This window comes from Crinia signifera, chromosome 1, assembly GCF_055691185.1.
Source record: "Crinia signifera chromosome 1, ASM5569118v1, whole genome shotgun sequence".
Lineage (NCBI taxonomy): Eukaryota > Metazoa > Chordata > Amphibia > Anura > Myobatrachidae > Crinia > Crinia signifera.
The window spans coordinates 475,878,254-475,904,818 of record NC_139217.1 but is presented as its reverse complement, the minus strand read 5'-3'; the positions used below and the strand labels follow the sequence as shown (position 1 = coordinate 475,904,818).

The 26,565-nt window shown below is 52.1% G+C and overlaps 1 protein-coding gene across 2 annotated transcripts in view; it reads right to left on the bottom strand.

Moving 5' to 3' along the window:
* FAM219A (family with sequence similarity 219 member A) overlaps nt 1-26,565 on the bottom strand; it is a 72,875-nt gene that overhangs the window by 16,069 nt on the left and 30,241 nt on the right. For both annotated transcript variants that reach the window (XM_083155456.1, XM_083155455.1), the window contains exon 2: nt 12,006-12,105. In XM_083155456.1, the coding sequence (XP_083011582.1) occupies nt 12,006-12,105 (100 nt within the window). The remainder of the gene's footprint in view (nt 1-12,005; nt 12,106-26,565) is intronic.

Below are 26,565 nucleotides of genomic sequence, written 5' to 3'. Positions count from 1 at the left end.
CTGGGCCATGGACAGCTACCTCTACAGGACAGGACCAAGGACAGTTACCTCTACAGGACAGGGCCATGGGCAGCTCCCTCTACAGGACTGGGCCATGGACAGCTCCCTCTACAGGACTGGGCCATGGACAGCTCCCTCTACAGGACTGGGCCATGGACAGCTCCCTCTACAGGACTGGGCCATGGACAGCTCCCTCTACAGGACTGGGCCATGGACAGCTCCCTCTACAGGACTGGGCCATGGACAGCTACCGCTACAGGACTGGGCCATGGACAGCTACCTCTACAGGACTGGGCCATGGACAGTTACCTCTACAGGACAGGACCAAGGACAGCTACCTCTTCAGGACAGGACCAAGGACAGTTACCTCTACAGGACAGGACCATGGACAGCTACCTCTACAGGACAGGACCAAGGACAGTTACCTCTACAGGACAGGACCATGGACAGCTACCTTTACAGGAAAGGACCAAGGACAGTTACCTCTACAGGACAGGACCATGGACAGTTACCTCTACAGGACAGGACCAAGGACAGTTACCTCTACAGGACAGGACCATGGACAGCTACCTCTACAGGACAGGACCATGGACAGTTATCTCCGCATGAGAGGACCATGGACATTCTACAGGACAGGACTATAGACTGTTATTGTCTATAGTCCTGTTCTGTTCTGTGGAGTTGGCAGTAACTGTTCGTGGTCCTGTTCTTTGGAGATAAGTTACCTACACAGGTATTAACTGCAGAGGCTCCGAGAGCAGAACAATGGACGATGTATAATCCTTAATCATTATACTTTATATGCATAGTGCTTACATCATTTGTAGCACTTTACAAAGAAGATCTAATGAATTGCATCATCACACAAACATTTTTCAAGTCTATCAGAAACCAATTAACCTACCAGTAGAAAGTGGAAGGAAATCCATGGAAAGGAGAGAACATATACACCCCACACAGATAACACAATGACGTAATACCGCCTATGACCCCAGTTCTGTAAGACAGCATTGCCTATGCTGCAGGGCTAAATATAAGACAGTATACAAATAACGCTGTACACACAGTCCACCAATACTCCTGTACACACAGTCCACCAATACCGCTGTACACACCGGTGGGGAAACCCTGTAAACCTGTACTGTATAACACTGGGGAAGACTGTAGACACAGCACTGCTGACCACCGTCCTTACTGTGTCCTGCCAACCACCTCACAGCTGCACAGCGACTGTGAGGATGGAGGATAATCGCCATCTTTCTCCTGAGACAGATTATAACCCAGCTGCATGGAGACAGGATTATCATTAGCGATGCAGGAGCTGTCACCGGGCGACTCTAACAGAATACACTAATGTGAGGTCGCTGTGCGGTCAGCGGTCATACAAACATGGCACCGCCTGCACGCCCTGGGCCCCCGGACCATCATAAACCCCGGAGACTCTGCTGGGAAACGTCCCACAATCACCAGCAGATATTAGGTGCAGCTGTTTTCAGCCCAGCGATTTTCCCCCATCATCATTGTCAATAATCGCCCAGTGTGTATTGTCCTCTAGGGTTACTGCAGGAGCTGAGAGCGTCTGGTGGTCCCCATGATGGCTGGTCACTGCGTGACCTACAGGAAGCAGCGACGCACGGCATGACCTACGATTAGCAGAGACGCATGACCTACGAGGCACCGCGTGACCTATGGAAGCCGCGAGTCACCGCGTGACCTACGGGAAGCAGCGAGCCACCGCGTGACCTACGGGAAGCAGCAAAACACCGCGTGACCTACGGGAAGCAGCGAGGCCCCCCGTGACCTACCGGAAGCAGCGAGGCACCCCGTGACCTACCGGAAGCAGCGAGGCACCGCGTGACCTACGGGAAGCAGCAAGGCCCCCCGTGACCTACAGGAAGCAGCGAGGCACCCCGTGACCTACAGGAAGCAGCGAGGCACCCCGTGGCCTACAGGAAGCAGCGAGGCACTGTGTGACCTACGATTAGCAGCGACGCAAGACCTACAAGGCAGCGAGGCACCGAGTGACCTATGGAAAGCAGCGAGGCACCGCGTGACCTACGGGAAGCAGCGAGTCACCTTGTGTTCTAAAGGAAGCAGTGAGGTACCGTGTGATCTACGGGAAGCAGCGAGGCACTGTGTGACCTACAGGAAGCAGCGAGGCACTGTGTGACCTACAGGAAGCAACGAGGTACCATGTGACCTACAGGAAGCAGCGAGGCACTGTGTGATCTACAGGAAGCAGCGAGGTACCATGTGCCCTACAGGAAGCAGCGAGGCACTGTGTGATCTACAGGAAGCAGCGAGTCACCGCATGACCTACGGGAAGCAACGAGGCACCGTGTGACCTACAGGAAGTAACGAGGCACCGTGTGACCTACAGGAAGCAACGAGGCACCGTGTGACCTACAGGAAGCAACGAGGCACCGTGTGACCTACAGGAAGCAGCGAGTCACTGCGTGACCTACAGGAAGCAGCGAGGCACCCCGTGACCTACAGGAAGCAGCGAGGCACCCCGTGACCTACGATTAGCAGCGACGCAAGACCTACAAGGCAGCGAGGCACCGAGTGACCTATGGAAAGCAGCGAGGCACCGCGTGACCTACGGGAAGCAGCGAGGCACCTTGTGTTCTAAAGGAAGCAGTGAGGTACCGTGTGATCTACGGGAAGCAGCGAGGCACTGTGTGATCTACAGGAAGCAGCGAGGCACTGTGTGAACTAAAGGAAGCAGCGAGGCACTGTGTGACCTACAGGAAGCAGCGAGGCACTGTGTGACCTACAGGAAGCAACGAGGTACCGTGTGACCTACAGGAAGCAACGAGGTACCGTGTGACCTACAGGAAGCAGCAAAGCACTGTGTGATCTACAGGAAGCAGCGAAGTACCGTGTGACCTACAGGAAGCAGCGAGGCACTGTGTGATCTACAGGAAGCAGCGAGGCACTGTGTGATCTACAGGAAGCAGCAAGGCACTGTGTGACCTACAAGAAGCAGCGAGGTACTGTGTGACCTACAGGAAGCAGCGAGGCACTGTGTGACCTACAGGAAGCAGCGAAGCAGTGTGTGACCTACAGGAAGCAGCGAGGCACTGTGTGACCTACAGGAAGCAGGAACGCATGGCGTGACCTACAAGAACAGCGAGGCACCATATGATCTACAGGAATTCAGCACACGGGGACACCAGTGTCCTCCTCTGCAGCTAATGACTCTGGGGGCCTGAAGCTATAAATATTACAGCACACACCGGATCCAGGCGCAGAGATTCCTCCAGTGTGATGAGGGAGATTAACACCTGCAGCTCCGCACTGCACAGGACTCACAGGCTCACTGAGTGTGCAGCCTATTCAGACACTAGGGAGCAGTGACATCACTGAGTGAGCAGCCTATCCAGACACTAGGAGCCAGCGACATCACTGAGTGTGCAGCCTATCCAGACACTAGGGACCAGTGACATCACTGAGTGTGCAGCCTATCCAGACACTAGGGGCCAGCGACATCACTGAGTGTGCAGCCTATCCAGACACTAGGGACCAGCGACATCACTGAGTGTGCAGCCTATCCAGACACTAGGGACCAGCGACATCACTGAGTGTGCAGCCTATCCAGACACTAGGGACCAGTGACATCACTGAGTGTGCAGCCTATCCAGACACTAGGGGCCAGTGACATCACTGAGTGTGCAGCCTATCCAGACACTAGGGACCAGTGACATCACTGAGTGTGCAGCCTATCCAGACACTAGGGGCCAGTGACATCACTGTGTGCACCCTATCCAGACACTAGGCGCCAGTGACATCACTGAGTGTGCAGCCTATCCAGACACTAGGGACCAGCGACATCACTGAGTGTGCAGCCTATCCAGACACTAGGGACCAGCGACATCACTGAGTGTGCAGCCTATCCAGACACTAGGGACCAGTGACATCACTGAGTGTGCAGCCTATCCAGACACTAGGGGCCAGTGACATCACTGAGTGTGCAGCCTATCCAGACACTAGGCGCCAGTGACATCACTGAGTGTGCAGCCTATCCAGACACTAGGGACCAGTGACATCACTAAGTGTGCAGCCTATCCAGACACTAGAGGGCCAGTGACATCACTGAGTGTGCAGCCTATCCAGACACTATGGACCAGTGACATCACTGAGTGTGCAGCCTATCCAGACACTAGAGGCCAGTGACATCACTGAGTGTGCAGCCTATCCAGACACTAGAGGCCAGTGACATCACTGAGTGTGCAGCCTATCCAGACACTAGGGGCCAGTGACATCACTGAGTGTGCAGCCTATCCAGACACTAGGGACCAGCGACATCACTGAGTGTGCAGCCTATCCAGACACTAGGGACCAGCGACATCACTGAGTGTGCAGCCTATCCAGACACTAGGGACCAGTGACATCACTGAGTGTGCAGCCTATCCAGACACTAGGGGCCAGTGACATCACTGAGTGTGCAGCCTATCCAGACACTAGGGGCCAGTGACATCACTGAGTGTGCAGCCTATCCAGACACTAGGGACCAGTGACATCACTGAGTGTGCAGCCTATCCAGACACTAGGGGCCAGTGACATCACTGAGTGTGCAGCCTATCCAGACACTAGGCGCCAGTGACATCACTGAGTGTGCAGCCTATCCAGACACTAGGGACCAGTGACATCACTGAGTGTGCAGCCTATCCAGACACTAGAGGGCCAGTGACATCACTGAGTGTGCAGCCTATCCAGACACTATGGACCAGTGACATCACTGAGTGTGCAGCCTATCCAGACACTAGAGGCCAGTGACATCACTGAGTGTGCAGCCTATCCAGACACTAGAGGCCAGTGACATCACTGAGTGTGCAGCCTATCCAGACACTAGGGGCCAGTGACATCACTGAGTGTGCAGCCTATCCATACACTAGGGGCCAGTGACATCACTGAGTGTGCAGCCTATCCAGACACTAGGGGCCAGTGACATCACTGAGTGTGCAGCCTATCCAGACACTAGGGGCCAGTGACATCACTGTGTGCACCCTATCCAGACACTAGGCGCCAGTGACATCACTGAGTGTGCAGCCTATCCAGACACTAGGGACCAGTGACATCACTAAGTGTGCAGCCTATCCAGACACTAGAGGGCCAGTGACATCACTGAGTGTGCAGCCTATCCAGACACTATGGACCAGTGACATCACTGAGTGTGCAGCCTATCCAGACACTAGAGGCCAGTGACATCACTGAGTGTGCAGCCTATCCAGACACTAGAGGCCAGTGACATCACTGAGTGTGCAGCCTATCCAGACACTAGGGGCCAGTGACATCACTGAGTGTGCAGCCTATCCATACACTAGGGGCCAGTGACATCACTGAGTGTGCAGCCTATCCAGACACTAGGCGCCAGTGACATCACTGAGTGTGCAGCCTATCCAGACACTAGGGACCAGTGACATCACTGAGTGTGCAGCCTATCCAGACACTAGAGGGCCAGTGACATCACTGAGTGTGCAGCCTATCCAGACACTATGGACCAGTGACATCACTGAGTGTGCAGCCTATCCAGACACTAGAGGCCAGTGACATCACTGAGTGTGCAGCCTATCCAGACACTAGAGGCCAGTGACATCACTGAGTGTGCAGCCTATCCAGACACTAGGGGCCAGTGACATCACTGAGTGTGCAGCCTATCCAGACACTAGGGGCCAGGGACATCACTGAGTGTGCAGCCTATCCAGACACTAGGGACCAGTGACATCACTGAGTGTGCAGCCTCTCCAGACACTAGGGACCAGTGACATCACTTAGTGTGCAGCCTCCCCAGACACTAGGGCCAGTGACCTCACTGAGTGTGCAGCCTATCCAGACACTAGGGGCCAGTGACATTGAGGTACCGTGTGCCCTACAGGAAGCAGCGAGGCAATGTGTGACCTACAGGAAGCAGCGAGGCACTGTGTGACCTACAGGGAGCAGGAACGCATGGCGTGACCTACAAGAACAACGAGGCACCATATGACCTACAGGAATTCAGCACACGGGGACACCAGTGTCCTCCACTGCAGCTAATGACTCTGGGGGCCTGAAGCTATAAATATTACAGCACACACCGGATCCAGGCGCAGAGATTCCTCCAGTGTGATGAGGGAGATTAACACCTGCAGCTCCGCACTGCACAGGACTCACAGGCTCACTGAGTGTGCAGCCTATTCAGACACTAGGGGCCAGTGACATCACTGAGTGTGCAGCCTATCCAAACACTAGGGGCCAGTGACATCACTGAGTGTGCAGCCTATCCAGACACTACGGGCCAGTGACATCACTGAGTGTGCAGCCTATCCAGACACTAGGGGCCAGTGACATCACTGAGTGTGCAGCCTATCCAGACACTAGGGACCAGTGACATCACTGAGTGTGCAGCCTATCTATACACTAGGGACCAGTGACATCACTGAGTGTGCAGCCTATCCAGACACTAGGGACCAGTGACATCACTGAGTGTGCAGCCTATCTATACACTAGGGACCAGTGACATCACTGAGTGTGCAGCCTATCCAGACACTAGGGGCCAGTGACATCACTGTGTGCACCCTATCCAGACACTAGGCGCCAGTGACATCACTGAGTGTGCAGCCTATCCAGACACTAGGGACCAGTGACATCACTAAGTGTGCAGCCTATCCAGACACTAGAGGGCCAGTGACATCACTGAGTGTGCAGCCTATCCAGACACTATGGACCAGTGACATCACTGAGTGTGCAGCCTATCCAGACACTAGAGGCCAGTGACATCACTGAGTGTGCAGCCTATCCAGACACTAGAGGCCAGTGACATCACTGAGTGTGCAGCCTATCCAGACACTAGGGGCCAGTGACATCACTGAGTGTGCAGCCTATCCATACACTAGGGGCCAGTGACATCACTGAGTGTGCAGCCTATCCAGACACTAGGCGCCAGTGACATCACTGAGTGTGCAGCCTATCCAGACACTAGGGACCAGTGACATCACTGAGTGTGCAGCCTATCCAGACACTAGAGGGCCAGTGACATCACTGAGTGTGCAGCCTATCCAGACACTATGGACCAGTGACATCACTGAGTGTGCAGCCTATCCAGACACTAGAGGCCAGTGACATCACTGAGTGTGCAGCCTATCCAGACACTAGAGGCCAGTGACATCACTGAGTGTGCAGCCTATCCAGACACTAGGGGCCAGTGACATCACTGAGTGTGCAGCCTATCCAGACACTAGGGGCCAGGGACATCACTGAGTGTGCAGCCTATCCAGACACTAGGGACCAGTGACATCACTGAGTGTGCAGCCTCTCCAGACACTAGGGACCAGTGACATCACTTAGTGTGCAGCCTCCCCAGACACTAGGGGCCAGTGACCTCACTGATTGTGCAGCCTATCCAGACACTAGGGGCCAGTGACATTGAGGTACCGTGTGCCCTACAGGAAGCAGCGAGGCAATGTGTGACCTACAGGAAGCAGCGAGGCACTGTGTGACCTACAGGAAGCAGGAACGCATGGCGTGACCTACAAGAACAACGAGGCACCATATGACCTACAGGAATTCAGCACACGGGGACACCAGTGTCCTCCACTGCAGCTAATGACTCTGGGGGCCTGAAGCTATAAATATTACAGCACACACCGGATCCAGGCGCAGAGATTCCTCCAGTGTGATGAGGGAGATTAACACCTGCAGCTCCGCACTGCACAGGACTCACAGGCTCACTGAGTGTGCAGCCTATTCAGACACTAGGGGCCAGTGACATCACTGAGTGTGCAGCCTATCCAAACACTAGGGGCCAGTGACATCACTGAGTGTGCAGCCTATCCAGACACTACGGGCCAGTGACATCACTGAGTGTGCAGCCTATCCAGACACTAGAGGCCAGTGACATCACTGAGTGTGCAGCCTATCCAGACACTAGGGACCAGTGACATCACTGAGTGTGCAGCCTATCTATACACTAGGGACCAGTGACATCACTGAGTGTGCAGCCTATCCAGACACTAGGGACCAGTGACATCACTGAGTGTGCAGCCTATCTATACACTAGGGACCAGTGACATCACTGAGTGTGCAGCCTATGCAGTGACTACTAACCAATGACATCAGAGAGTGCACAATATCCAGTAACTATTGGCTCAGCTCAAAGGATGGCTGCTTCCACTAACGGTTCCTTTAAATACAGTTTCTAGATATGCAAGATGATTGTGTATTACAGAATGGACCCCGTGGTGCCGCTGGCCTAGTCCCACAGACTCTCTGCGTGTGATTTCCCTGACATTTCCACATGAAGCTCTCCTCATGCTGACATTTTGGCCATAGGATTCACCACATAAAGCGGACTATAGTAATAGTAATGACTCCAACCTCAGGAAGTCGCTGGCTGGTGGAGAAGGAGTTACACAGGCAGCCATCCTTGTTTCTGTGTGTCCTGCATCCCTCCATCTGCTGACCACCTATGGGCCCTGTAACCTCCACACCTGATGCGCAGCCTCCACACCACACATGCGGCCTCCACACAATTAATGGCAATAGATCGTTGGTTTCTTATTGCAATGTGAACGGTGGGCAACTTTCTCCGAGTTACCTCACTCACACTAACCCTAAATAATGTTCCTCTGGGTAACCTCACTCACACTAACCCTAAATAATGTTCCTCAGGGTAACCTCACTCACACTAACCCTAAATAATGTTCCTCAGGGTAACCTCACTCACACTAACCCTAAATAATGTTCCTCAGGGTAACCTCACTCACACTAACCCTAAATAATGTTCCTCAGGGTAACCTCACTCACACTAACCCTAAATAATGTTCCTCAGGGTAACCTCACTCACACTAACCAATAATGTTCCTCAGGGTAACCTCACTCACACTAACCAATAACGTTCCTCCGGGTAACCTCACTCACACTAACCCTAAATAATGTTCCTCAGGGTAACCTCACTCACACTAACCAATAATGTTCCTCAGGGTAACCTCACTCACACTAACCAATAACGTTCCTCCGGGTAACCTCACTCACACTAACCCTAAATAATGTTCCTCAGGGTAACCTCACTCACACTAACCCTAAATAATGTTCCTCAGGGTAACCTCACTCACACTAACCCTAAATAATGTTCCTCAGGGTAACCTCACTCACACTAACCCTAAATAATGTTCCTCAGGGTAACATCACTCACACTAACCAATAATGTTTTTCAGAGTAACCTCACTCACACTAACCAATAATGTTTCTCAGAGTAACCTCACTCACACTAACCAATAATGTTCCTCCGGGTAACCCCACTCACACTAACCCTAAATAATGTTCCTCAGGGTAACCTCACTCACACTAACCAATAATGTTCCTCAGGGTAACCTCACTCACACTAACCAATAATGTTCCTCCGGGTAACCTCACTCACACTAACCCTAAAGAATGTTCCTCAGGGTAACCTCACTCACACTAACCCTAAAGAATGTTCCTCAGGGTAACCTCACTCACACTAACCCTAAATAATGTTCCTCAGGGTAACCTCACTCACACTAACCCTAAATAATGTTCCTCCGTGTAACCTCACTCACACTAACCAATGGTCCTCCGGGTAACCTCACTCACACTAACCCTAAATAATGTTCCTCAGGGTAACCTCACTCACACTAACCCTAAATAATGTTCCTCAGGGTAACCTCACTCACACTAACCCTAAATAATGTTCCTCAGGGTAACCTCACTCACACTAACCAATAATGTTCCTCAGGGTAACCTCACTCACACTAACCAATAACATTCCTCCGTGTAACCTCACTCACACTAACCAATAATATTCCTCCGGGTAACCTCACTCACACTAACCAATAAATGTTCCTCCGGGTAACCTCACTCACACTAACCAATAATGTTCCTCAGGGTAACCTCACTCACACTAACCAATAATATTCCTCCGGGATAACCTCACTCACACTAACCAATAATGTTCCTCAGGGTAACCTCACTCACACTAACCAATAATATTCCTCCATGTAACCTCACTCACACTAACCAATAATATTCCTCAGTGTAATTTCACTCACACTAACCAATAATATTCCTATGTGTAACCTCACTCACACTAACCAATAATGTTCCTCCATGTAACCTCACTCACACTAACCAATAAGGTTCCTCCATGTAACCTCACTCACACTAACCAATACTGTTCCTCAGGGTAACCTCACTCACACTAACCAATAATATTCCTCAGGGTAACCTCACTCACACTAACCAATAATATTCCTCAGGGTAACCTCACTCACACTAACCAATAATATTCCTCAGGGTAACCTCACTCACACTAACCAATAATATTCCTCAGGGTAACCTCACTCACACTAACCAATAATATTCCTCAGGGTAACCTCACTCACACTAACCAATAATATTCCTCCGGGTAACCTCACTCACACTAACCAATAATGTTCCTCAGGGTAACCTCACTCACACTAACCAATAATATTCCTCAGGGTAACCTCACTCACACTAACCAATAATGTTACTCAGGGTAACCTCACTCACACTAACCAATAATATTCCTCAGGGTAACCTCACTCACACTAACCAATAATATTCCTCCGGGTAACCTCACTCACACTAACCAATAATGTTCCTCAGGGTAACCTCACTCACACTAGCCAATAATATTCCTCCGTGTAACCTCACTCACACTAACCAATAATATTCCTCCGTGTAACCTCACTCACACTAACCAATAATATTCCACTGTGTAACCTCACTCACACTAACCAATAATGTTCCTCCGTGTAACCTCACTCACACTAACCAACAATGTTCCTCCGTGTAACCTCACTCACACTAACCAACAATGTTCCTCAGGGTAACCTCACTCACACTAACCAATAATATTCCTCAGGGTAACCTCACTCACACTAACCAATAATATTCCTCTGGGTAACCTCACTCACACTAACCAATAATGTTCCTCAGGGTAACCTCACTCACACTAACCAATAATATTCCTCCGTGTAACCTCACTCACACTAACCAATAATATTCCTCTGGGTAACCTCACTCACACTAACCAATAATATTCCTCAGGGTAACCTCACTCACACTAACCAATAATGTTCCTCAGGGTAACCTCACTCACACTAACCAATAATGTTCCTCCATGTAACCTCACTCACACTAACCAATAATGTTCCTCCGGGTAACCTCACTCACACTAACCAATAATATTCCTCCGGGTAACCTCACTTACACTAACCAATAATGTTCCTCAGGGTAACCTCAATCACACTAACCAATAATGTTCCTCAGGGTAACCTCACTCACACTAACCAATAATGTTTCTCAGGGTAACCTCACTCACACTAACCAATAATGTTCCTCAGGGTAACCTCACTCACACTAACCAATAATATTCCTCAGGGTAACCTCACTCACACTAACCAATAATGTTCCTCAGGGTAACCTCACTCACACTAACCAATAATGTTCCTCCATGTAACCTCACTCACACTAACCAATAATGTTCCTCAGGGTAACCTCACTCAAACTAACCAATAATATTCCTCAGGGTAACCTCACTCACACTAACCAATAATGTTCCACCCCAACACCCCAATACCAGGCTCCTCACCCCAACATCCGAATACAAGGCTCATTACCCGTCACTTTTATACCAGGCTCATCGCACCGACACCCCAATACCAGGCTCTTCCACCGACACCCCAATACCAGGCTCATCACCCTGACACCCCAATACCAGGCTCATCACCCTGACACCCCAATACCATGCTCATTACCTGTCACTTTTATACCAGGTTTATCACTCCGACACCCCAATACCAGGCTCATCACCCCGACACCCCAATACCAGGCTTATCACCCCGACACCCCAATACCAGGCTCATCACCCCAATACCAGGCTCATCACTCCGACACCCCAATACCAGGCTCATCACCCCGACACCCCAATACCAGGCTCACTTATGTCTGATTTGGGGTCCCCGGATCTATAGCACACGGCTTACCTAGCTTGACTTGCAGTGGGGAAGGTTTATAATTCATTGACACCGTCTCCCCCTCTCTGATGTCACAGTCTCCATCTGCAATGGCAGCTGCTGCAGGGTCCTGTGGGAGAAGGGAAATGTCACATTAGGGTTATACAGTGTTATCACAGTGCAGACAGATCCTGGTTATTAATGTTGTGATCGATTTCAGTACACCTGTAGGCGCATTCCCCCAACTGCCCCCCCCCCCCCCTATACACACACACGCTCCCTCCTGCACACCTGCAGGTATACCCCCTCCTATTATCCTGTAGGCACACCCCTCCCTCCTGTACACCTGCAGGTATACCCCCTCCTATTATCCTGTAGGCACCCCCCTCCCTCCTGTACACCTGCAGGTATACCCCCTCCTATTATCCTGTAGGCACACCTCTCCCTCCTGTACACCCGCAGGTATAACCCCTCCTATTATCCTGTAGGCACACCCCTCCCTCCTGTACACCTGCAGGTATACCCCCTCCTATTATCCTGTAGGCACACCCCTCCCTCCTGTACACGTGCAGGTATACCCCCTCCTATTATCCTGTAGGCACACCCCTCCCTCCTGTACACCCGCAGGTATAACCCCTCCTATTATCCTGTAGGCACACCCCTCCCTCCTGTACACCCGCAGGTATACCCCCTCCTATTATCCTGTAGGCACACCCCTCCCTCCTGTACACGTGCAGGTATACCCCCTCCTATTATCCTGTAGGCACACCCCTCCCTCCTGTACACCCGCAGGTATAACCCCTCCTATTATCCTGTAGGCACACCCCTCACTCCTGTACACCCGCAGGTATAACCCCTCCTATTATCCTGTAGGCACACTCCTCACTCCTGTACACCCGCAGGTATAACCCCTCCTATTATCCTGTAGGCTCACCCCTCCCTCCTGTACACCCGCAGGTATAACCCCTCCTATTATCCTGTAGGCACACCCCTCCCTCCTGTACACCCGCAGGTATAACCCCTCCTATTATCCTGTAGGCACACCCCTCCCTCCTGTACAGCTGCAAGTATACCCCCCTCCTATTATCCTGTAGGCACACCCCTCCCTCCTGTACAGCTGCAGGTATACCCCCTCCTATTATCCTGTAGGCACACCCCTCCCTCCTGTACACCTGCAGGTATACCCCCCCCCCCCCCTATAATCATGTAGGCACACCCCTCCCTCCTGTACACCTGCAGGTATACCCCCTCCTATTATCCTGTAGGCACACCCCTCCCTCCTGTACAGCTGCAGGTATACCCCCCTCCTATTAATCTGTAGGTACACCCCTCATTCCTGTACAGCTGCAGGTATACCCCCTCCTATTATCCTGTAGGCACACCCTTCCCTCCCGTACACCTGCAGGTATACCCCCTCCTATTATCCTGTAGACACACCCCTCCCTCCTGTACACCTGCAGGTATAACCCCTCCTATTATCCTGTAGGCACACCCCTCCCTCCTGTACAGCTGCAAGTATACCCCCCTCCTATTATCCTGTAGGCACACCCCTCCCTCCTGTACAGCTGCAGGTATACCCCCTCCTATTATCCTGTAGGCACACCCCTCCCTCCTGTACACCTGCAGGTATACCCCCCCCCCCCTATAATCATGTAGGCACACCCCTCCCTCCTGTACACCTGCAGGTATACCCCCTCCTATTATCCTGTAGGCACACCCCTCCCTCCTGTACAGCTGCAGGTATACCCCCCTCCTATTAATCTGTAGGCACACCCCTCATTCCTGTACAGCTGCAGGTATACCCCCTCCTATTATCCTGTAGGCACACCCCTCCCTCCCGTACACCTGCAGGTATACCCCCCCTCCTATTATCCTGTAGGCACACCCCTCGATCCCGTACACCTGCAGGTATACCCCCTCCTATTATCCTGTAGGCACACCCCTCCCTCCTGTACACCAGCAGGTATACCCCCCTCCTATTATCCTGTAGGCACACCCCTCCCTCCTGTACACCCGCAGGTATACCCCCTCCTATTATCCTGTAGGCACACCCCTCCCTCCTGTACACCAGCAGGTATACCCCCTCCTATTATCCTGTAGGCACACCCCTCCCTCCTGTACACCAGCAGGTATACCCCCTCCTATTATCCTGTAGGCACACCCCTCCCTCCTGTACACCAGCAGGTATACCCCCCTCCTATTATCCTGTAGGCACACCCCTCCCTCCTGTACACCAGCAGGTATACCCCCTCCTATTATCCTGTAGGCACACCCCTCCCTCCTGTACACCCGCAGGTATACCCCCTCCTATTATCCTGTAGGCACACCCCTCCCTCCTGTACACCTGCAGGTATACCCCCCTCCTATTATCCTGTAGGCACACCCCTCCCTCCCGTACACCTGCAGGTATACCCCCCCTCCTATTATCCTGTAGGCACACCCCTCCCTCCTGTACACCAGCAGGTATACCCCCCTCCTATTATCCTGTAGGCACACCCCTCCCTCCTGTACACCAGCAGGTATACCCCCTCCTATTATCCTGTAGGCACACCCCTCCCTCCTGTACACCAGCAGGTATACCCCCCTCCTATTATCCTGTAGGCACACCCCTCCCTCCTGTACACCAGCAGGTATACCCCCTCCTATTATCCTGTAGGCACACCCCTCCCTCCTGTACACCCGCAGGTATACCCCCTCCTATTATCCTGTAGGCACACCCCTCCCTCCTGTACACCTGCAGGTATACCCCCCTCCTATTATCCTGTAGGCACACCCCTCCCTCCCGTACACCTGCAGGTATACCCCCCCTCCTATTATCCTGTAGGCACACCCCTCCCTCCTGTACACCCACAGGTATACCCCCTCCTATTATCCTGTAGGCACACCCCTCCCTCCTGTACACCTGCAGGTATACCCCCCTCCTATTATCCTGTAGGCACACCCCTCCCTCCCGTACACCTGCAGGTATACCCCCCTCCTATTATCCTGTAGGCACACCCCTCCCTCCTGTACACCCGCAGGTATACCCCCTCCTATTATCCTGTAGGCACACCCCTCCCTCCTGTACACCTGCAGGTATACCCCCCTCCTATTATCCTGTAGGCACACCCCTCCCTCCTGTACACCTGCAGGTATACCCCCCTCCTATTATCCTGTAGGCACACCCCTCCCTCCTGTACACCTGCACATGGTTTTCCCCTCAGTAACGCTAACCATTACACCGTCTGTGATGCTCAGGACACCATAATACACACTGCGCTACTGCCTGTGACAGCGAGATGCACCAAAAGTCATGATTGCACACTGGCCACCGGTAAGACAATGACTCTTATTAGGGTGTCATGCCAGGGAACCCTTATTCCACGGACTAAATATTGTAACCCTCCTCCTATTGGGGACATCACACTGCTGCGCACAGATATATGGCAGTGTGCACTGAGCAACATCCATATTATGTTCTGCGTGAGCAGAGCTGGCCTGGTGTCCAGGCCCTGGGCAGAGAAGGATGACAGCAGGAAACCAGCAGTCTCCACAGTGACAGGATCGTTAGCATACAGATGGTTACACATAATGGGCTGACGTTGTGCATGAGAGGAGCGGCTCTCCCGCAGGGCCCCTGGGTCCCATCTGTGCCAATCAGTTCCTGGAGATGACATTACAGAACAGAAGCAGGACGGATATTACCACACAGATAATGACTCCGGGACCCTCCAGCCACCCGGAGAGATCAGAGCATCCGGCTTCTCACAGTGAGTGCCCAGGAATGGAGGACGGAGATCCATCACCAGGGTGCCCGCCCCGGATCTGCCGTCTCATCCACAAGTACACTGGGTGATCACTGCCCTCTGCGTATAACACCCGAGACTCTAAGGTGGCACAGCCTGGCAGCAGGTCTGATGGGCAATGTACTGCAGCTGCCATGCCACCCTGCCAAATACCGCACCATCTCAGGGCACTGAGTCATGTGTGGCATCAGTCAGCCGCGGGCATGGGATCAATGGTAAATAACTGAGTATCATCCTGTAATTACCAGAGACCCAAAAGAACCGGCACCGCTCACACAGGACCATTACTCAGGTTACCCACTGGGCGCACGTCCAGCCTGGCTCACACAGGACCATTACTCAGGTTACCCACTGGGCGTACGTCCAGCCTGGCTCACACAGGACCATTACTCAGGTTACCCACTGGGCGTACGTCCAGCCTGGCTCACACAGGACCATTACTCAGGTTACCCACTGGGCGTACGTCCAGCCTGGCTCCCACAGGACCATTACTCAGGTTACCCACTGGGCGTACGTCCAGCCTGGCTCCCACAGGACCATTACTCAGGTTACCCACTGGGCGTACGTCCAGCCTGGCTCCGACAGGACCATTACTCAGGTTACCCACTGGGCGTACGTCCAGCCTGGCTCCCACAGGACCATTACTCAGGTTACCCACTGGGCGCACGTCCAGCCTGGCTCACACAGGACCATTACTCAGGTTACCCACTGGGCGTACGTCCAGCCTGGCTCACACAGGACCATTACTCAGGTTACCCACTGGGCGTACGTCCAGCCTGGCTCACACAGGACCATTACTCAGGTTACCCACTGGGCGTACGTCCAGCCTGGCTCACACAGGACCATTACTCAGGTTACCCACTGGGCGTACGACCAGCCTGGCTCACACAGGACCATTACTCAGGTTACCCACTGGGCGCACGTCCAGCCTGGCTCACACAGGACCAGTACTCCGGTTACCCACTGGGCGCACATCCAGCCTGGCTCACACAGGACCATTACTCAGGTTACCCACTGGGCGCACGTCCAGCCTGGCTCACACAGGACCATTATTTAGGTTACCCACTGGGCGTACGTCCAGCCTGGCTCACACAGGACCATTACTCCGGTTACCCACTGGGCGCACGTCCAGCCTGGCTCCCACAGGACCATTACTCAAGGTTACCCACTGGGCGTACGTCCAGCCTGGCTCACACAGGACCATTACTCCAGTTACCCACCGGGCACACGTCCAGCCTGGCTCACACAGGACCATTACTCCGGTTACCCACTGGGCGCACGTCCAGCCTGGCTCACACAGGACCATTACTCCGGTTACCCACTGGGCGCACGTCCAGCCTGGCTCCCACAGGACCATTACTCAAGGTTACCCACTGGGCGTACGTCCAGCCTGGCTCACACAGGACCATTACTCCAGTTACCCACCGGGCACACGTCCAGCCTGGCTCACACAGGACCATTACTCCGGTTACCCACTGGGCGCACGTCCAGCCTGGCTCACACAGGCCCATTACTCAGGTTACCCACTGGGCGCACGTCCAGCCTGGCTCACACAGGACCATTACTCAGGTTACCCACTGGGCGTACATCCAGCCTGGCTCACACAGGACCATTACTCAGGTTACCCACTGGGAGCACGTCCAGCCTGGCTCACACAGGACCATTACTCAGGTTACCCACTGGGAGCACGTCCAGCCTGGCTCACACAGGACCATTACTCAGGTTACCCACTGGGCGCACGTCCAGCCTGGCTCACACAGGACCATTACTCAGGTTACCCACTGGGCGCACGTCCAGCCTGGCTCCCACAGGACCATTACTCAGGTTACCCACTGGGCGCACGTCCAGCCTGGCTCACACAGGACCATTACTCAGGTTACCCACTGGGCGCACGTCCAGCCTGGCTCCCACAGGACCATTACTCAGGTTACCCACTGGGCGCACGTCCAGCCTGGCTCACACAGGACCATTACTCAGGTTACCCACTGGGCGTACGTCCAGCCTGGCTCACACAGGACCAGTATTCAGGTTACCCACTGGGCGCACGTCCAGCCTGGCTCACACAGGACCATTACTCAGGTTACCCACTGGGCGCACGTCCAGCCTGGCTCACACAGGACCATTACTCAGGTTACCCACTGGGCGTACGTCCAGCCTGGCTCACACAGGACCATTACTCAGGTTACCCACTGGGCGTACGTCCAGCCTGGCTCACACAGGACCATTACTCAGGTTACCCACTGGGCGCACGTCCAGCCTGGCTCACACAGGACCATTACTCAGGTTACCCACTGGGCGCACGTCCAGCCTGGCTCACACAGGACCATTACTCAGGTTACCCACTGGGCGCACGTCCAGCCTGGCTCACACAGGACCATTACTCAGGTTACCCACTGGGCGTACGTCCAGCCTGGCTCACACAGGACCATTACTCAGGTTACCCACTGGGCGTACGTCCAGCCTGGCTCACACAGGACCATTACTCAGGTTACCCACTGGGCGTACGTCCAGCCTGGCTCACACAGGACCATTACTCAGGTTACACACTGGGCGCACGTCCAGCTTGGCTCACACAGGACCATTACTCAGGTTACCCACTGGGTGTACGTCCAGCCTGGCTCACACAGGACCATTACTCAGGTTACCCACTGGGCGTACGTCCAGCCTGGCTCACACAGGACCATTACTCAGGTTACCCACTGGGTGTACGTCCAGCCTGGCTCACACAGGACCATTACTCAGGTTACCCACTGGGCGTACGTCCAGCCTGGCTCACACAGGACCATTACTCAGGTTACCCACTGGGCGTACGTCCAGCCTGGCTCACACAGGACCATTACTCAGGTTACCCACTGGGCGTACGTCCAGCCTGGCTCACACAGGACCATTACTCAGGTTACCCACTGGGCGTACGTCCAGCCTGGCTCACACAGGACCATTACTCAGGTTACCCACTGGGCGTACGTCCAGCCTGGCTCACACAGGACCATTACTCAGGTTACCCACTGGGCGCACGTCCAGCCTGGCTCCCACCAAGCATCATAGGGTGGTCTGGACTCTGGAAGCTCAGCGAGAAGCCTGATGTGAGGAAGAAAGGAGACCATCACCCTACACCGCACCGACCAGCCCATCACCGCACCGACCAGCCCATCACCGCACCGACCAGCCCATCACTGATGTCGGAGCTGCCAGGTCACTGCTGAGCCAAAGGGTTCATTTATGTAACAAATAAAGCTCTGATTGGTGGGTATTTTACCTCTCTCCACTGAATCACTTTTCAAAGCTTAGTACATCTGGCCCGCAAAGGAGGGGGGGGGGGGCAAAAGGATAGAAGGAGCGAGAAAGAGGGGGGGGGGGATGAGAGAAAGAGAGGATTGAGACAGAAAGGGGGGAGAGAGGGGGAATGAGAGACAGAGGGGGATGAGAGAGGGGTGACAGAAAAAAATAACCCCCTTTATAGCAGCATGTACACCCAGGACAGTGGCGTTAGGAAATCCTGGCATGTCACTGCGGTGACATAGGATAATCCTATCTATTTGCAGGTATAATTACCCCCCTCCCTGTTATGTGGGGGAAGCACAGAGACTGATGGATGGGGGTCAGCGTGTCGGGTGCACAGACACCTCCACATACAGCCGCGTCTGAGACACAGATGTGACCGGCGCATCCGATTAGCAGGATGTCTTCTACTGGTTACTGAGTTATGGAGGCTCTCTGTATGGTTCTCCTGCCAGCTGTGACCAGCACCCACACTGTCCTACTAATATACTGTACATACATACACAGATGTGACCAGCACCCACACTGTCCTACTAATATACTGTACATACATACACAGATGTGACCAGCACCCACACTGTCCTACTAATATACTGTACATACATACATACACAGATGTGACCAGCACCCACACTGTCCTACTAATATACTGTACATACATACATACACAGATGTGACCAGCACCCACACTGTCCTACTAATATACTGTACATACATACATACACAGATGTAACCAGCACCCACACTGTCCTACTAATATACTGTACATAAATACATACATACACAGATGTGACCAGCACCCACACTGTCCTACTAATATACTGTACATACATACATACATACATACACAGATGTGACCTGCACCCACACTGTCCTACTAATATTCTGTACATACATACATACACAGATGTGACCTGCACCCACACTGTCCTACTAATATACTGTACGTACGTACGTACGTACGTACGTACATACATACATACATACATACATACACAGATGTGACCAGCACCCACACTGTCCTACTAATATACTGTATATACATACATACATACACAGATGTAACCAGCACCCACACTGTCCTACTAATATACTGTATATACATACATACATACACAGATGTGACCAGCACCCACACTGTCCTACTAATATACTATACATACATACACACACAGATGTGACCAGCACCCACACTGTCCTACTAATATACTGTACATACATACATGTGACCAGCACCCACACTGTCCTACTAATATACTGTACATACATACATACACAGATGTGACCAGCACCCACACTGTCCTACTAATATACTGTACATACATACACAGATGTGACCAGCACCCACACTGTCCTACTAATATACTGTACATACATACATACATACATACATACACAGATGTGACCAGCACCCACACTGTCCTACTAATATACTATACATACATACATACATACACACACAGATGTGAGCAGCACCCACACTTTCCTACTAATATACTTTACATACATACATACACAGATGTGACCAGCACCCACACTGTCCTACTAATATACTGTACATACATACATACACAGATGTGACCAGCACCCACACTGTCCTACTAATATACTGTACATACATACACAGATGTGACCAGCACCCACACTGTCCTACTAATATACTGTACATACATACATACACAGATGTGACCAGCACCCACACTGTCCTACTAATATACTGTACATACATACATACACAGATGTGACCAGCACCCACACTGTCCTACTAATATACTGTACATACATACATACACAGATGTGACCAGCACCCACACTGTCCTACTAATATACTGTACATACATACACAGATGTGACCAGCACCCACACTGTCCTACTAATATACTGTACATAAATACATACATACACAGATGTGACCAGCACCCACACTGTCCTACTAATATACTGTACATACATACATACATACATACACAGATGTGACCTGCACCCACACTGTCCTACTAATATTCTGTACATACATACATACACAGATGTGACCTGCACCCACACTGTCCTACTAATATACTGTACGTACGTACGTAGGTACGTACGTACATACATACATACATACATACATACATACATACATACATACACAGATGTGACCAGCACCCACACTGTCCTACTAATATACTGTATATACATACATACATACACAGATGTGACCAGCACCCACACTGTCCTACTAATATACTGTATATACATACATACATACACAGATGTGACCAGCACCCACACTGTCCTACTAATATACTATACATACATACACACACAGATGTGACCAGCACCCACACTGTCCTACTAATATACTGTACATACATACATAGATGTGACCAGCACCCACACTGTCCTACTAATATACTGTACATACATACATACACAGATGTGACCAGCACCCACACTGTCCTACTAATATACTGTACATACATACACAGATGTGACCAGCACCCACACTGTCCTACTAATATACTGTACATACATACATACATACATACACAGATGTGACCAGCACCCACACTGTCCTACTAATATACTATACATACATACATACATACATACACACACAGATGTGACCAGCACCCACACTGTCCTACTAATATACTTTACATACATACATACACAGATGTGACCAGCACCCACACTGTCCTACTAATATACTGTACATACATACATACATACATACACAGATGTGACCAGCACCCACACTGTCCTACTAATATACTGTACATACATACACAGATGTGACCAGCACCCACACTGTCCTACTAATATACTCTACATACATACATACACAGATGTGACCAGCACCCACACTGTCCTACTAATATACTGTACATACATACATACACAGATGTGACCAGCACCCACACTGTCCTACTAATATACTGTACATACATACATACATAAATACATACATACAGACACAGATGTGACCGGCGCATCCAATTAGCAGGATGTCTTCTACTGGTTACTGAGTTATGGAGGATGCGAGAGTCCTATCCGTGGTCTTCAGCTCAGCATTTAACACTATCGTCCCGGCATCCTGCAGCCAAAACTCCTCTCCTTAGGAGTCCCAGTATCAACAGGGAACAGGTGGTCAAAGCCGGCGCCTTCTCGTCCAGCACACGAACAATCAGTACTGGAGCCCCCCAAGGATGCGTCCTCTCCCCTCTGCTCTTCTCTCGCAGACAACACCACTATCATCGGCCTAATCAAGGATGGTGGCGAGACCGCGTACAGGCATGCAGTGGAGAAGCTGGCACAGTGGTGCAGCAGCAACAACCTCGATCTAAACCCCACCAAAACAATGGAGATGGTGGTCAACTACAGGAAAAAAACAAATGCACTAGTCCCGCTAACAATAGCCAACGCAGTGGTGTCGCGGGTTAAATCCTTCAAATTCCTAGGGACAACCATGTCCAGCGACCTAAGATGGGGATTAAACATAACCACAAACATCAAAAAGACCCAACAGCGCCTGTTCTTCCTGAGGCCACTCAGGAAATTCAACATCCCACAGGAGCTGCTGTGCGTATTCTACACCGCCATCGTGGAGTCTGTCTTATGTTCCTCGATCACAATCTGGTAAGGTGGCGCAAGCGAGAATGACAAACAAACACTGCAGAGGGTAGTGAAGACTGCGGAAAGGATCATAGGGACCGACCTCCCCCCGATAAGGGATCTGTTCTCATCCAGGGTAAGGAAACGCGCTGAGAAGATTGTGAAGGACAAGCTGCATCCCGGTCACAACCTGTTCGACATCCTACATCCGGAAGATGGTTCAGGTCCATCCCCGTCAAAACGTCCAGATCCGCAGGAAGCTTCTTTCAAAGTGAATGCAATCCCAATATCAACAGCCAAACAGCGTGTCCCCACACATGGCCAATAAAGTTGATTCTATTCTATCCTCTATCCCCTCCCCCCCCCCCCCCCCCCCCCCCCCCCCCCCCCCCCACACACACACACACACACACACACACACACACACACAAACATACATACGGGAGCCTGACATTTCGGGTTTACTAAATTAGTCAACAAAACAACTCCGCTCCCCCAGGTACCCCGTCCAGGGCTGACCAGCCATGGTGAGCATGATACGGCCAGGGGACCTTATGTAAAAAGTGTCCCCCGGCTGTGGCATGACTGTTGGAGCCCGGTGCTGGTTCCAAAATATGGGGGACTCCCAGGTTTTTTTTGTCCCCCATATTTTTGGAACCAGGACCAGTGCAAGAGTCTGGGGCTGGTTTCTGAAATACAGGGGACCCTTACGCTTTTGGAACCAGGTCTGGCTCAATGGTTATGCTCAGGAGGGGGGACCCCACGCCGTTTAAAAAAAAAAAAAAAAGCACATTACCATGTCTCCCAAATTTCATGACTAAAAATCGCATAATATCAAATTGTCCTTAAATATGTGGATTCAGCCGAAAAAAATGTGAGGTGAAAAAGTGCGATGAAGTGCGATTTCGGAAAATGACTAAAAATCGCATTTCATTAAATCTCACCCGGAGGATCAATCACACAGCAGATGACATTATAATTATACAATACACTGCCTGGGTAGAGGGAGGGTCTCGCCCAATGCCCCTCACCCTCAGATGAGAGTGTATAAATGCAATGCCAGTTAAGGCGCCTGCTAATTAGGCCCCAATGCCGCTCGGCCGGAGTCTGAGCGAGAGAATGATTCCTCCGATACAGGTGACACGAAGATAATGTTACTAATGACGATGTCTTAATTACACCTATACGGTGACCGGCTCTTAGGGGGAGAGATTACCCAGGATCCCCCAGTGCAGGGAACCACCATCATTACTGCTGATGGGTAATGTGAGGAAGCACCCACCCCCGGCACGTGTTACCCGGCATTGCTGCCGCAGCACAATGAGGGTCTCCCGGGGGCAGGGGTGGTTACGCTACACGGTCACAGATATCCTATAATAATAATTACACATAAAGCAGCTTCATGAGGAGGAAACAATCACAGGTCAGTGGTGGCAGATCTGCCCAGCAACACGGGGCAATATACCCACACAATGGGGAGAACATGAGGAGGGAGGGCCCTGCCTGTGACAGCCTGGCACAATCCCTGGGACTCCTCTCCTGCTGCACCTCATTTACAGCACTCCTCAGGTTCTCTCTCCATACCATGTACCACTGTGAGGGAGGCTGCTGGGCAGGGCTGCACTGAATCTGCCCCTTCCCCCCTCTCAGAGACAGATCCCCCCCCCCCCCCACCACCTCTATAATGTGAGAGCAGGGAGGGGGCAGTACACAGAGAGCATCATTATACAGACTCAGGGTATCAGACCTATAGCTATAATAGGGGGGTAAAGCCCGGCATTCCCATAGCTGCAAACACTGCAACACTGCCAGCTCTATGCTAACCACAGGAGCTTGCACTCCACCCTGCATTCCCATAGAAGCCATGCTGACAGATGGGAGAATCAAACAGCACAGGAACATTCTGTGCCCCTCCGCCAGCAGGGCACAGCGCCAGCAGCATTAATCAGCAGTTCTGCTGGCAGTGAAGATAATCAGAGGTACGTGACCCATTCCTCGCCTCCCCCAGCTGATCAGCGGGTACAGCGCTGGCACACACCTACCTCGACACTGGGCCTGATTCACAGATGGGCACTGATCATGGGGCTGATGCATCTTCTTATGCGGAAAGAAGATACACAAATATCGCAGCCGCCATCTTTATACAGAGCTGCGCATCACTGGCTTCTCCAATACGATGCTTGGCCATGACTACACATCAATGGTCCTGACCTCTGTGCAACCTCCTTCACCTCACACCTCACACTGCTCTTACCTCACACTGCTATCGCCTCTCTGTGCCTCCACCTCACACTGCTCTAACCTCACTGTGCCTCCACCTCACACTGCTATCGCCTCTCTGTGCCTCCACCTCACACTGCTCTAACCTCACTGTGCCTCCACCTGACACTGCTATCGCCTCTCTGTGCCTCCACCTCACACTGCTCTTACCTCACTGTGCCTCCACCTGACACTGCTATCGTCTCACTGTGCCTCCACCTCACACTGCTATCGCCTCTCTGTGCCTCCACCTCGCGCTGCTCTAACCTCACTGTGCCTCCACCTGACACTGCTATCGCCTCACTGTGCCTCCACCTCGCGGTGCTCTAACCTCACTGTGCCTCCACCTCACGGTGCTCTAACCTCACTGTGCCTCCACCTGACACTACTATTGTCTCACTGTGCCTCCACCTCACACTGCTCTTACCTCACTGTGCCTCCACCTCACACTGCTATCGTCTCGCTGTGCCTCCACCTGACACTGCTATCGCCTCACTGTGCCTCCACCTGACACTGCTCTAACCTCACTGTGCCTCCACCTCACACTGCTATCACCTCACTGTGCCTCCACCTCACACTGCTATCGCCTCACTGTGCCTCCACCTGACACTGCTCTAACCTCACTGTGCCTCCACCTCACACTGCTATCACCTCACTGTGCCTCCACCTCACACTGCTCTTACCTCACTTTGCCTCCACCTCACACTGCTCTTACCTCACTGTGCCTCCACCTCACACTGCTCTAACCTCACTGTGCCTCCACCTCACACTGCTATCATCTCACTGTGCCTCCACCTCACACTGCTCTTACCTCACTGTGCCTCCACCTGACACTGCTCTAACCTCACTGTGCCTCCACCTTACACTGCTCTAACCTCACTGTGCCTCCACTATGTCTGATAAAATGGCCAACATCGGAGAGTTTGGTTACTAATTCCAGGAAAACTCCGGCAATGCAGGGATAATATGAGAAGATGAATATCTGGAGTCCCCATGTTCTTGTTTCCGGTGGGTAATTGTTGGAGAGTTACTATATAATTCCATTACACAGACCGGAGACAGATCAATATCCCTGCCAGGATTCCAGTATGATACTACTTTCCGTCTGACAGTGATGGCTTCCGAAGAGCAATAACAGTGCCAGCCTGGCTCTGCAAGGGAAGTATAATGTATGTACCTGGTGTTCACCGGGAGAAAGCGGTAGTACATGTGCCTGGTGTTCACCGGGAGAAAGCGGTAGCACATGTGCCTGGTGTTCACCGGGAGAAAGTGGTAGCACATGTGCCTGGGTTACAGTGGGAGAGACCGGTAGTACATGTGCCTGGGTTACAGCGGGAGAGACCGGTAGTACATGTGCCTGGGTTACAGCGGGAGAGAGCGGTAGTACATGTGCCTGGGTTACACCGGGAGAGAGCGGTAGTACATGTGCCCCCCCCCCCCCCCCCCCCCCCCCCCACACACACACACACACACACACACACACACACACACAAACATACATACGGGAGCCTGACATTTCGGGTTTACTAAATTAGTCAACAAAACAACTCCGCTCCCCCAGGTACCCCGTCCAGGGCTGACCAGCCATGGTGAGCATGATACGGCCAGGGGACCTTATGTAAAAAGTGTCCCCCGGCTGTGGCATGACTGTTGGAGCCCGGTGCTGGTTC